At 42.2% G+C, this 13,905-nt stretch overlaps 1 protein-coding gene across 1 annotated transcript in view; it reads left to right on the top strand.

Moving 5' to 3' along the window:
* LOC124273577 (cell wall protein DAN4-like) overlaps positions 1–9,746 on the top strand; it is a 33,984-nt gene extending 24,238 nt beyond the window's left edge. Inside the window, exons 3-8 of the mRNA XM_046708863.1 lie at positions 2,039–2,146; positions 3,931–4,293; positions 6,196–6,256; positions 6,986–7,091; positions 8,464–8,640; positions 9,407–9,746. Of these exons, the coding sequence (XP_046564819.1) occupies positions 2,039–2,146; positions 3,931–4,293; positions 6,196–6,256; positions 6,986–6,998 (545 nt within the window). The 3' untranslated portion in view covers positions 6,999–7,091; positions 8,464–8,640; positions 9,407–9,746. The remainder of the gene's footprint in view (positions 1–2,038; positions 2,147–3,930; positions 4,294–6,195; positions 6,257–6,985; positions 7,092–8,463; positions 8,641–9,406) is intronic.
* Positions 9,747–13,905: the final 4,159 nt, after the last annotated feature.

Here is a 13,905-nt window from a genome sequence, read left to right as displayed (position 1 = left end):
GGTAATATACCTGACTACACCTACCACAAGGTAAGATATACCTGACACTGACATCAAGGTAATCAAGATATATACCTGACACTGACATCTACTACCATCAAGGTAAGATATACCTGACACTGACATCTACTACCATCAAGGTAAGATACCATCTAGGTAAAGGTATATACCTGACACTGACATCTACTACCACCAAGGTAAGATATACCTGACACTGACATCTACTACCACAAGGTAAGATATACCTGACACTGACATCTACTACCACCAAGGTAAGATATACCTGACACTGACATCTACTACCATCAAGGTAAGATATACCTGACACTGACATCTACTACCATCACTACCATCAAAGATATACCTGACACTGACATCTACTACCATCAAGGTAAGACATACCTGACACTGACATCTACTACCACCAAGGTAAGATATACACTGACATCTACTACCATCAAGGTACACTGACACTGACATCTACTACCACCAAGGTAAGATATACCTGACACTGACATCTACTACCACCAAGGTAAGATACACCTGACACTGACATCTACTACCATCAAGGTAATATATACCTGACACTGACATCTACTACCATCAAGGTAAGATATACGTGACACTGACATCTACTACCATCAAGGAAAGACATACCTAACACTGACATCTACTACCACCAAGGTAAGATATACCTGACACTGACATCTACTACCACCAAGGTAAGATATACCTGACACTGACATCTACTACCATCAAGGTAAGATATACCTGACACTGACATCTACTACCATCAAGGTAAGATATACCTGACACTGACATCTACTACCACCAAGGTAAGATATACCTAACACTGACAACTACTACCGCCAAGGTAAGATATACCTGACACTGACATCTACTACCATCAAGGTAAGACATACCTGACACTGACATCCACTACCATCAAGGTAAGATATACCTGACACTGACATCTAGTATTAGCAAGGTAAGATATACCTGACACTGACATCTACTACCACCAAGGTAAGATATACCTGACACTGACATCTACTACCATCAAGGTAAGATATACCTGACACTGACATCTACTACCATCAAGGTAAGATATACCTGACACTGACATCTACTACCATCAAGGTAAGATATACCTGACACTGACATCTACTACCATCAAGGTAAGACATACCTAACACTGACATCTACTACCACCAAGATACGATATACCTGACACTGACATCTACTACCATCAAGGTAAGATATATCTGACACTTACATCTACTACCACCAAGGTGAGATATACCTAACACTGACATCTACTACCACCAAGGTAAGATACACCTGACACTGACATCTACTACCATCAAGGTAATATATACCTGACACTGACATCTACTACCATCAAGGTAAGATATACCTGACACTGACATCTACTACCATCAAGGTAAGACATACCTAACACTGACATCTACTACCACCAAGGTAAGATATACCTGACACTGACATCTACTACCACCAAGGTAAGATATACCTGACACTGACATTTACTACCATCAAGGTAAGATATACCTGACACTGACATCTACTACCATCAAGGTAAGATATACCTGACACTGACATCTACTACCACCAAGGTACGATATACCTGACACTGACATCTACTACCATCAAGGTAAGATATATCTGACACTGACATCTACTACCACCAAGGTAAGATATACCTAACACTGACATCTACTACCACCAAGGTAAGATATACCTGACACTGACATCTACTACCATCAAGGTAAGACATACCTGACACTGACATCTACTACCACCAAGGTAAGACATACCTGACACTGACATCTACTACCACCAAGGTAAGATATACCTGACACTGACATCTACTACCATCAAGGTAAGACATACCTAACACTGACATCTGCTACCACCAAGGTAAGATATACCTGACACTGACATCTGCAACCACCAGTATAACAATCAGTCCATTCCGACTACAATAGCGAAATTTTGATCTTAATGTTTCGGAAAACAGGTGCGGTTCCCATTTCAACAACTACCCTAACAACATCGGCATCAACGTCAACAACAACAACACCGATGCCTGTAACTTCAAATGTGACGCCAATGACAACACCTGAAGGTACCTAGTTTATGATTCTGTTAATGTAATACTTATCACTTATATAACGGTGTCATGTATTAACGCCGATCTTTCAATTTGCAAATATCTACAGTCCGTTTGATTTCATTTGAGACCGAAGAATAGCTCACTAACAGAAAATCTAATAATTGCAACAAAACCAAATTTGGTACAGTCACATGAAATCGACAGACCAACTCTGATGATGTGTCTGATAATTTTGAACACCCAAATAAACAAGCATGCTGGCTAAGTCGTTCGTATTTCTGGTGTCCACCGCCGTGATATTGTTGGAATATTGCTAAACGCGGCGTAAAACTAAACTATACAGTGAAGCCCCGTTAGTCCGGACTCCGATAATCCGGATGTCTCGCCTCCCGGGCGATTTCAGCTTGTTACCAATCTATGCCTATATAATTTGCCTCGATAATCCGGAAATTCGGTTTCCGGAACCGGACGGTAAGTAGCTGTCACCAATCAGTAAAATAAACAGTAAATTGCTTCACAGTCCGGACGCTGTAAGTCGTGTTCACGAACCGTAACAACACCTCCCGGCGATGTTTACTTAATTAACTGGCCAACTGGGTTGTTGTTTTAATTAGACATTAAAAGCTCCCGACTGAAGATACTGTACATTTACACTTTGATTGACACCACAATACAAAGGCGTGGATGACAAGTGAGCTGTTTTGTGATTGGTTAATGTACTTTGACAGACAGATGCGGTCACGTGGACTTAAAGTGATTTTGCTTTACGACAATGCTGCAAGTCACAAGTGTGCTTCGCTAACTTTGCGAAATGTGACCAAATACCACGTCTCATATTCAACCGATGGATGCAGGAATAATTCGGACATTCAAGGCATACTACAATAGATCGCTTGTTAGACATTACCTCACCTGTGCTGAGGAAGGACGTGATCAGACACGTCGGATCAACATGCGGATGTCACTCGGTAAAATTATTGATGTGATGAATTAAGCTTTACATTAAATGCTTATTTGTTTTATCCAGATTCGTGTCGTTTTTGTAATAGTTAGGGAAGCAACTTGGGTCTTGATTCAGTAGTCCGGACTATTCGCAATCCGGACGAATTTACTGAGAAACGCAACCGTCCGGATTAACGAGGCTTCACTGTATACGTTGTTATCCGAAATCCCCTTGTAATGAGTCGATGAATTGTGTCCTGTTTAATGCGACAAATTTTGTAGGTCTGTGACTGTGGACAGCAAATAATGTTGTTCCCCGCAGACCGGTGATTGACATTATAAGCATCGCCCAGCCACCGGGTTACGGTGACCAGCCGGTGACCAGCCATCGGGTTACGGTGACCAGCCGGTGACCAGCCATCGGGTTACGGTGACCAGCCGGTGACCAGCCATCGGGTTACGGTGGCCAGCCATTGGTTACGATGACCAGCCATCGTGTTACGATGACCAGCCATCGGGCTACGGTGACCAGCCATCGGGCTACGGTGACCAGCCATCGGGTTATGGTGACCAGCCATTGGTTACGATGACCAGCCATCGGGCTACGGTGACCAGCCATCGGGTTATGGTGACCAGCCATTGGTTACGATGACCAGCCATCGGGTTACGATGACCAGCCATCGGGCTACGGTGACCAGCCATCGGGCTACGGTGACCAGCCATCGGGTTACGGTGACCAGCCATTGGTTACGATGACCAGCCTGATCTTCCCGAAATAAACAATAAATGCTTCTGAAATGCAAAGATTGTTTGCCATAACCGTCATTGCTGCAACAACATTACTATAACTGCAGGTTCCATAACAACCCCCGCTGCATTAACTGCGACACCACCAACAGCTGTGACAACTGCATCCAAAGCGCCTTCTCCAACACCGATGGTAACGGCAGCAACTGTAACACCCATGACTACCCCAGTAGCAGCCACCTACACAACTACATCAACCGAAACCATAACGACCGCCACCACGACTGCACCAACAACTTCATCAACTACTACTACAACTTCTGCTGCTGCTACTACTACTTCGACAATGACTGCTACTCCTACTACGACTACTACCACTCCGACTACGACTACCACCACCACCACTACTACAACTACCACGACTACACCGACAACTTCGTTAACAACGACCACGGTGGCTACATCACAAGGTATGAAACTGATCTGTACTGCTCCATCCTCAAACTCCTAGGATTGGTTCATGGAAGTCAAATATCTCTTTTTGCTATTATTCCAAAATAGATATCCGTAATATTTTGACCACAAAATCCTCTTTGCTGTTTTAAATTAATAAATACATGGACACGTGTCAACCAGAAATGTTTATTACATTACATAAATTACTGACGTATTGAAAATCTGAGACTGACGTCTTTTGCTGGCTCAATGCATGACCAGCTTCTATTTGTCACACGTTAATGAACGACCGACAAAGAGTTATGAAGTGATCGTACACGTAATCTGTGACCGGAAATTATTCGATCGTTTTGCGCATCGGTTTGAGCAGCCGGAAGGAGAAAATTGCATTCGGCGTACATGTATACAACACGTCACAACCAAGAATACATAAATCTATGCATCCCGTGCTATTAAAAAAACAACCACTCAAGTCAGTTTTCTCCAAGTGAGATTGATATCAGCTTTCGGGTTAAATCGCATATACGGCAAGGCTTAACGACATCAGCTCCACACATTGCCCCAATGGCAGACAACTGGCATGTTCGTGCATGTCCATGCACGGAGTAGTATAACGTTCCCTCAACTTCATATTCGTAGCTACTCGCCTCTTTCCGTGACCTACAAGAAGACTCGTAGTCGTACCTTTATAGTATGCCATTAGTGCCAAGAATCGTGGCAAACCAATGAAATCGCGCGTAGTAAAATGTGACATGAGTCAAATTGTTTCTTTGCGATTATCGATTTTCACTATTATTTCCGACCCGTGATTATACAATTATCTTGCTACTTATATTTGTTAACGACATAAAAAAAAACTTACTTAAAGTGGCCGTCGTGTTGTATTATGAATTACTAGGACTAGCCATGTATGGAAATACAGAGTTATCTTTCCTTGGAAATAGTCCTAGACTATTTTCATCTCTGTGCCCTTTGGCGCTTATGCAAGGCCGAGTCGTGAATATATAGCAACGAGAAGGGTACGCGTCGCCACCCGGCTTGCCGGAATGACACGAGTAGTTACGAATGTCACCTTTATTGATATCAGTGTATCTATAGCTGACTAAAAACAAAACGCAACGTCATTACATGCAGAATATTATATACCATTGAATGTAATTTGTAGACTTTTCCCTGTTATCATGCATTTCATGCCTTTGTGGAAATAATTCCTTCTGTACTTTGTTTGAAATTAATTATTGATTGCATTGTGTTATATTTGATGGAGTGGCACTTACATAAGCTGTTGGCTTGTTGTATTAATCCATATCCATGTCATGTTTACATTTCATGAATAAATTATGTTTATATAAACAAAATTATTATATACACGTCCTCGTAAATGGGGGCGATGGGGTAGCCTAGTGGTTAAAGCGTTCGCTAGTCATGGCAAACACCGGGTTTGATTCCCCACATGGATACAATGTATGAAACCTATTCCTGGTGTCTCCCGCCGTGATGTTGCTGGAATATTGCTGAACGCGGCGTAAAACTATACTCACTCACTCACTCCACACATGGATACAATGTATGAAACCTATTCCTGGTGTCTCCCGCCGTGATGTTGCTGGAGTATTGCTGAACGCGGCGTAAAACTATAACTCACTCACTCACTCCACACATGGATACAATGTATGAAGCCTATTCCTGGTGTCTCCCGCCGTGATGTTGCTGGAATACTCCTGAACTCGGCGTAAAACTATACTCACTCACTCACTCCACACATGGATACAATGTATGAAGCCCATTCCTGATGTCCCCCTCCGTGACATTGCTGGAATATTGCTGAACGCGGCGTAAAACTATACTCACTCCTCGTAATATCGTCCGCCAACGTGTTCAGGCCCGTGTTTTACTGTCTGTTATCTCTGTTGTAGAGGTAGAACTATGGGTGACAGAAGTGCTGACCTACTCGTCACAGATGTCCAATGACGACAAGTAAATACACTTGACCAATTTAAATATAGGAATTACAAAACATACACTAATTTGTTATTGGTTCGTTTTAGAATTCGAATTTGGTTGTTTTTTAATTTGGTAAAACATGAAAGTTGCAAACACTTTTATACAATTGCTGAAAACCGTTTCATGTAGTCTTTGTGAATTGGTGAATTGCAATCTTCTCATAAAGATCTGGGGCGGTGGGGTAGCCTAGTGGTTAAAGCGTTGGCTCGTCACGCCGAAGACCCGGGTTCGATTCCCCACATGGGCACAATGTGTGAAGCCCATTTCTGGTGTCTCCCGTCTTGATATTGCTGGAATATTGCTAAAAGCGGCGTAAAGCTAAACTCAGTCAGTCAGTCTTAAAGCTCTTATCTTATACATCTTTCATAAAATGACCACATGGGTACAACGTGTGAAACCCCTTTCTGGTGTCCCCCGCCGTGATGTTGCTGGAATATTGCTAAAAGCGGCGTAAAGCCAAACTCAGTCAGTCATAAAATGCCTAACACGCTCCTTGAACTTAAACGACATATTTGTTCACACTGGTGACACTTGATGAAGGTTGTGTAGATGTGTAACTACTGTTTGCTCGTTACACCGAATACCCGGGTTCGAATCCCATATGGATACGATGTGTGAAGCCCATTTCTGGTGTCCCCTGCTGGGTAATTGCGCCCACACACGTTATGTACTACTTTGATCTTAACACTATATGTTTCTCAGCGCCGCTAGCTAAGTGATTGGAGAACCTGACGTCTACCCCAACTACGGCCACAACGTTAAAGCCTGGGGCCAATCCAACACAAACAACTATCAACAATATGTTGAGGTACGTATGGGTCTGGATTTTTAATGTTCATCCCTTTTAACACAAGATCCAGTCAAATCTGTGTGCGAGAATTTGATATGTCAGTCCCGAAGAAATGATTCATATAAATGTTCACAATGGAGTTGTGTTAGTATAATGAAGGAATGATGAACAGAGGGAGTTGTTCTTGGATTGTTGGGGTAGAATAGGTCTTCAGCAACCCATGCTTGCCACAAAAGGCGATGCAATGCTTGTCCTTAGAGGCGACTAACGGCGAGGCGACTTGGTCATCGTATCCCAATTGTTATCACTGGATTGTCTGGTCCAGACTCGATTATTTGCAGATCACCGGCATATAGATGGAATATTGAGTGTGGCGTAAAACTGCCATGCTTGAGTACAGGAACTCACGCACTTTAAACGTGCACTTACAAAATACCCTCATGCTTGCGCACACGCAAGTACACATGCGGACATATAAATAGAGAGAGGTATTATTTATACGATTGATGAAATCACTTATTCATTGTAAAGAACCCGTGAAGATCCGGGGTAGAATAGGTCTTCAGCAATCCATGCTTGCCACAAAAGGCGACTATGGTTGTCGTAAGAGGCGACTAACGGGATCGGGTGGTCAGGCTCGCTGACTTGGTTGACACATGTCATTGGTTCCCAACTGCGCAGATCGATGCTCATGTTGTTGATCACTGAATTGTCTGGTCCATACTCGATTATTTACAGACCGCCGCGGCGTAAAAATAAACTCACTCACTCTTGGTTTGTTCTGGAACAGCTCGCCCAAACACACCAATCGCTTAACTTGGGGCACCTATCACAAACACACTTATCGCTCCTTGCACGTGTATTTGTGAATCTCGTGCTTTTCATGCTGTGCATCCCACAGATAACGTTGAACACCGTCACCGTCGTTCTGATTCAGGGGTAATCCCTTCAAATGCATCAGAAACAACGTCATGATATTGGATAGAATACTAGTATTGCATTTCATGATTGAAAGTGGTTAATATTCACGCTTGTGTTGAATGAGCATTAAAGATGTACTTTGGGGGCAAATATCGATTGGTTTAAACAACATTTTGCGTTTTTCAGTATATTTTGGGGCATTCCTTTTGTTGGAGAAAGGTACGAAAGCCTAATTGTGCCATTTTTGTAAGAAATCAACGAGAAATTTTATGTTACAAAAGTGGCAGTATTAGGTTTTCGTAGACAGGAACTCCTTCATTCCATGATAGAACTCTTTGACTTGTGATCTTAACATACGTGTCATTTAACTTCAAACTGGTGAACGTTAAAACAATTATATATGATCAGTCACTTTACGGAATTCGTTTAAACGCCTCTTTGTCATTGAAGTGAAACTTTTGTTTTGCAGTTGAAGTACGCCATGAAACTCTTCATCTCTGAAGTGCACGTGTACGAGACTTACCGCGCAGGCGCAATGTGGAAGGTGGAGATCCGCGCACCTACCGGGCAATTTCTGACCATGTACAAGGCGCAATACTTACAGCGTCTAACTTCAAGCCGAATCGCCAAATACGTTTTGACAAGTGTGAGAATACAATCCTTTATTCATCTCCATCCTTTCTTGGGTGGCAGTTCGCACGTCACGCCAAGGATCCGGTTCGATTCCCCAAATACGTACAATCAGTTGTTGATCACCGTATTGTGTTCCAGACTTGATAATTTACATATAGCATATAGGGGAAGTAGTGTTCAGCATAAACCAACAAACCAACCAACCAAACATCTTTGTCCCTTAATACCTACCTTTCTCCTGTACCTTTCTCCTGTACCTTTCTCCTGTACCTTTCTCCTGTACCTTTCACCTGTACCTTTCTCCTGTACCTTTCACCTGTACCTTTCTCCTGTACCTTTCTCCTGTACCTTTCTCCTGTACCTTTCTCCTGTATCTTTCTCTCCTTTCCCAGTGGTTAAAGCGTTTGCTGTTCACGCCGAGTTGAGTTGAGTTGGGCTTTACGTCACATCGGCATTATTCCAGCCATATAGTGACGAGAACAAGTCTGCATTAATAAACATTGTAAGTACAGAGTCAAAATGAGTTTGATGGCCCGGGTTCGATTCCTGACATGGGTACAATGTGTGAAGCCCATATCTGGTCTTCTCCTCTGTGATATTGCAGGATGACTGCTAAACGGGGGTAAAACCAACCCATTCACTCACTCCCCACGCCAAACAACCTCCCCACCCCACCTGTGTTCTGTGTATAGCCTCCCTTCCCATCTCCCCCCCCCCCCCCTTCGTCCCTCCTTGTCCAACCCCTGATGACATTTTGGTTCACCTGTCACCTGTTGCAGTTGCCGACCTTCACGTCTGATGTCATCCGGGTGTGGGTGGATCCTTATTTCGCGTATGGAGCTGTAGAGATAGACGCTGTCAAGCTTGTCGGAATGACCGATCCGTAATTGAAGCGAATATTTCCAGACATGAGGCACCACGATTTGGCACTTGTAAGCTATGGATCTGATAAACGCCTGGCAGTAAGGTATATGAACAGCACACTGTCAAGATGTCGACCACCATGGTAGGCCACCTAGATAGTAATCGACACACGTGAAATTCATTTACAGATGTGTCGTCTTACACCTTCAAATAATCATCGGTAGTATACTACAGGAATAAAGTAACTGTGCATTACTTGATGTCATGCCATTTTATAATGCAAAAAGATAATACACAAATTCTCACATTTGAAAGACACAAATCGTCAGAAAGTAAAGACAATATTTCTGTCACGTGTTGTTTCTGTTTTATTGATGAAAGTGTCACGAACGAAAATCAGAAATTGTAGCACTCAACGGGAGCTTGTAAAAATTCCATCACACATCATGCAACGCCCTACAGTCGTAATCTACGTGACTTTTCTTTATGATGGCTGCATAACACTTTGAGGGAGATATCATTCACAAAGTTGGGTCGTTAATTCCAAAGTTGTGTTTCTTTAAGAACATTACGCGTAAGATCCTCTCCACTCAGTTGAGTTTGTTAGCATTATAACAACAAACTTAATCAAGTCAGGTCTTGACAATATAACTTTGTTATACTGTTAAATGCAGTTCTTCACGCAAAAGAAGGCGACAAAAAGATTCGACACCTGAGAGGTAATATAACGAACTTCACTGACAATACAACAGCATTTATATAAGGTAATATTATTGATCAGGTTGTCAATGAATGCCTTTGTAACGTACATTACAGATTTACACCAAAAACATTTGTTCACATAAATACCATTCATTCCTTTTTTCTCCCAATTCCCTTGTCCGTAATACCCGCTGGATCTGCACGAGTGATGCCCATTCTGTCAGAATTCAGCAATCATATTTTGTAATCTACGTTACAAAACTGTAATCTACGTTACCTTACAAACTAATTTATTGGACGTAATAATCGTCCTCATATCGACTGATTTTACAACAACTCACCATATATGAATGTCATTATTGCTACTTGATGAGCAATAAATAAAATATTCATAACTGCTACCGGAACATGTGATAGTTATGAAGGTATTACTTCATTCATTGCAATCTACGTTACCATACTTTGAGGAGCGAGTACAAAATTGAGGGGAAAGATATGTTGCAGTTTTCTTAAGAGATCAAAATATCATAAGTTTAGTGTTGATATCAATGTCTAAAACTCTATTTGGTAACAGAATTGATACAAGCTTCACGAAATACAACTTACATCAATCTTTTGAAATGATGGCTAACGACACCCAAGTAGTGATTATTTCCAAATGCTTCTACCGAAGAAATTCTCAACAGCAGAACAATTGTTTTGCAATATTGTGAAACTATATCCCTACAATGAAGTAAATTAAGAAACATTCTTACCTGTTACATGGGGAATTTCCCGAATAATGATGAAGTTTCCCTTCCAAATTTGAATTTCGTGAAATGTCACTTCATGAAGTGCTGCGACCATGTGACAGCATCCGGTGGGAACTGTTGTAGGTTATCAAATTATGTGCCTGGGTTCTCTGACTACGCTACGAAGCGAAATCTTCTATTTCCAGTAATATATTTTGTAAGATTCCATATTAGGTGGTAAGGTAGATTTCATAACGTAGATTACTTTCACCGTTTGCAAACTACCATGATCTTGACTGGAAGCATATTGCACTCCCTTTTCGGGGTTATTACACTATGAAAACACAAAGCATTCATTTTAATCACTTTCATAGGTAGCTGTTATTCATGTTCCGTACAGTAATGGTAACGTAGCTTCCATGTGTGTTAACACAACTCCTTTACAGACCGGGTTCGACTATGTGTATGTTATATATGGTAGGATGTGTTCCAAGATGACACTTTTTGTACATACACTATATCCACTAAAAACCTGCGAGCTTTCAAAACAAATGTTTGTCAATATATACTAGCCACATAAAGAAACTGTGCATTGTCAAAATAGTATCCCAGTTGAAGTACGATAACAATGTCAAAGGTACATATAAACTTTAATGCAGGGATCATGAGACCATAACAAGTCGGGAGAATTTCAATTGAAAAGTCAATCACAATGACGTCACGAGTCCACAAGCGGGACAAGGGTCAAACGACCATGTCACAAGCTCAATAACGGGTATGTCCACCATCGGTATTGAGAACAGCAGTGCATTGACGACGCAAAGAGCCTATCAAACGTGCAGGGAAGGCTTGTGGGATGTCACGCCAGATTCTCTCAAGTTCTGTAGCAAGGTCAAGGACGTTATCTGGCGGATGAGGAAGACGGCGTAGACGTCAATCCATCTCGTCCCAAACATGCTCTATCGGGGAGAGATCCGGTGAATTTGCAGGCCAAGGCAGTAAGTCAACGTTGTGGTGTTGCAAGAAATCCATAGCAACCCTTGCCGTATGAGGGTTGGCACTGCCCTGTTAGAATGTTAACCCAGGGCCATGACGTGCAGAAAAGGAATTGCCACAGGTCGAAGAATCTGATCCCTGTAGCCCACACCAGTTAAGTTGCCCTGAACAATCACAAAAGGAGTTCTTTGGCGTGCTGTTATTCCACCCCAAATCATCACGGAACCACCACCAAAGCGATTCTTCTCCAAGACACAGGCCTGTGCATAACGTTCTCCCACGCGTCTATAGGCACTTTGACGTCCATCACTATGGGAAATGTTAAACCTTGACTCATCTGTAAAAACAACATTTCTCCACCAAAACAAGGGATAGGCCGTATTGCGGGACGTCATGGTCTGATCCCGTGATGACGTAAACGTTGTCGAACTGTGTTTGGGTGGATACGGCGAAGTCCTGGGATGGTTCGGGAAGTCATCACTGCAGTCTGAAACCTGTGGCGAAGATGGGTCACCCTTATCCATCTGTCCTGTCTTGGCGTCGTTACACGTGGACATCCAGAACGTGGCCGATCGATGACGTCATTTGTCTTCTGGTAGCGTCTCACCAGTGCAGAAATGGTGTTCCCGTGTCAGTGGAAATGTGCAGCCACTTGTCGTTGAGACATTCCCCCCACGGACCATCCCAGTGGCCTCATGACGTTGTGCAGACGTGAGCCTTGGCATGCTATGCGTTGCAATAGCCGTTACATTTTTTGAACGATCGCAAGGGCAGGGGTTGAGCTTTCCAAAGTGACAGTATTGTGTGGCATTCATTTGCTCTGTTTCTCTTTCCCGAAATGCACGTGCAAAAACGTATTGCACGTCTCAAGGACGAACCCACTGACGTCACGGAACGTGGCACGTGCATCCTTGTTGGATACATGTCACTAAATCTCTGAGTTTAAATCCTTATTTGTCTACACAGGTTTGATGAATTTAGATTTTAAATTTTTGTATGCACAGTTTCTTTATGTGCCTAGTATATATGCATTTTACACTGCATGTGAATAACATGATTTGTGTTTTTTTCCTTAATCACTGTTTAACTGTTGACAGGATAATATCGAAATATGTATGATTTGACATCAGGCATCGTGACACGCACTTGAAGTGAGTTTAACTCAGTATCGTGTGTGTTCACATTGGCGTTGATGCAGGCTTGACAACGACGACGTATAAGCGACACAAAGCGACAAGAAAGCTTCGGGAATGTTGTTCCATGTCTGAACCAACGCTCGTCCAAATTCACCTAACGTCTATGGCTGATTCTGGGCTTGACGTAAACTATGTGTATGTGAAAAGTATGTGAACTTCAAGTGTACAAAAAGTGAGTAAGTTCATTGTGTACAAAGTGCACGTGCCACGCACAATACGTGACATCCAATTTCATGCAAAATGCTTTTACAGGGGGAAAGCCCTGTCCACGCTCAACCGGAATTTGGTCACATCAACTACCATTTCCCCGATAGACAGTCGATCGCGGTAGAAAGTGAGTCCCAAACTTCGTAAGATATTGATATTTTCAAGTAGTAAATGTTTATGAAATCGAATTCTTATAAGCTGAACGGTCATGGATTATAACCCCTATATCATTTTGTCATGACACATTATATTTTGTTTACCTTTGAAGCATTTCTTGACACGTCTTTCGGCGCGAATTGGAAAAGCCGAGAAATCGACCACTTTCGATGTCTTTAATTTACATTATCAATTCAATTCATTTTATTTTTTCATATTCATTTTATAAATTAGGTTATGTAGCTGCTGTGTCCAGATTTTAGCTTCTGTCAAAACATACAAACGCAGATATTAAGGAAAACAATAACTGTACGCATCGATGGTAGTTGCTTCATCACTGTACGGGTTGTTGGTTCCTTCTCACACAAAACTGTCTTGGTAGTTGCAGCTATCGAATTCTGATTTGTTCCCTTGTCAGCCAGTGTA

This window comes from Haliotis rubra, unplaced genomic scaffold, assembly GCF_003918875.1.
Source record: "Haliotis rubra isolate DU_JTF1 unplaced genomic scaffold, ASM391887v1 Scf182, whole genome shotgun sequence".
In the NCBI taxonomy this organism is placed as follows: Eukaryota; Metazoa; Mollusca; class Gastropoda; order Lepetellida; family Haliotidae; genus Haliotis; species Haliotis rubra.
The sequence above is the reverse complement of the archived record's forward strand: the minus strand, read 5'-3'. Positions and strand labels throughout refer to the sequence as shown.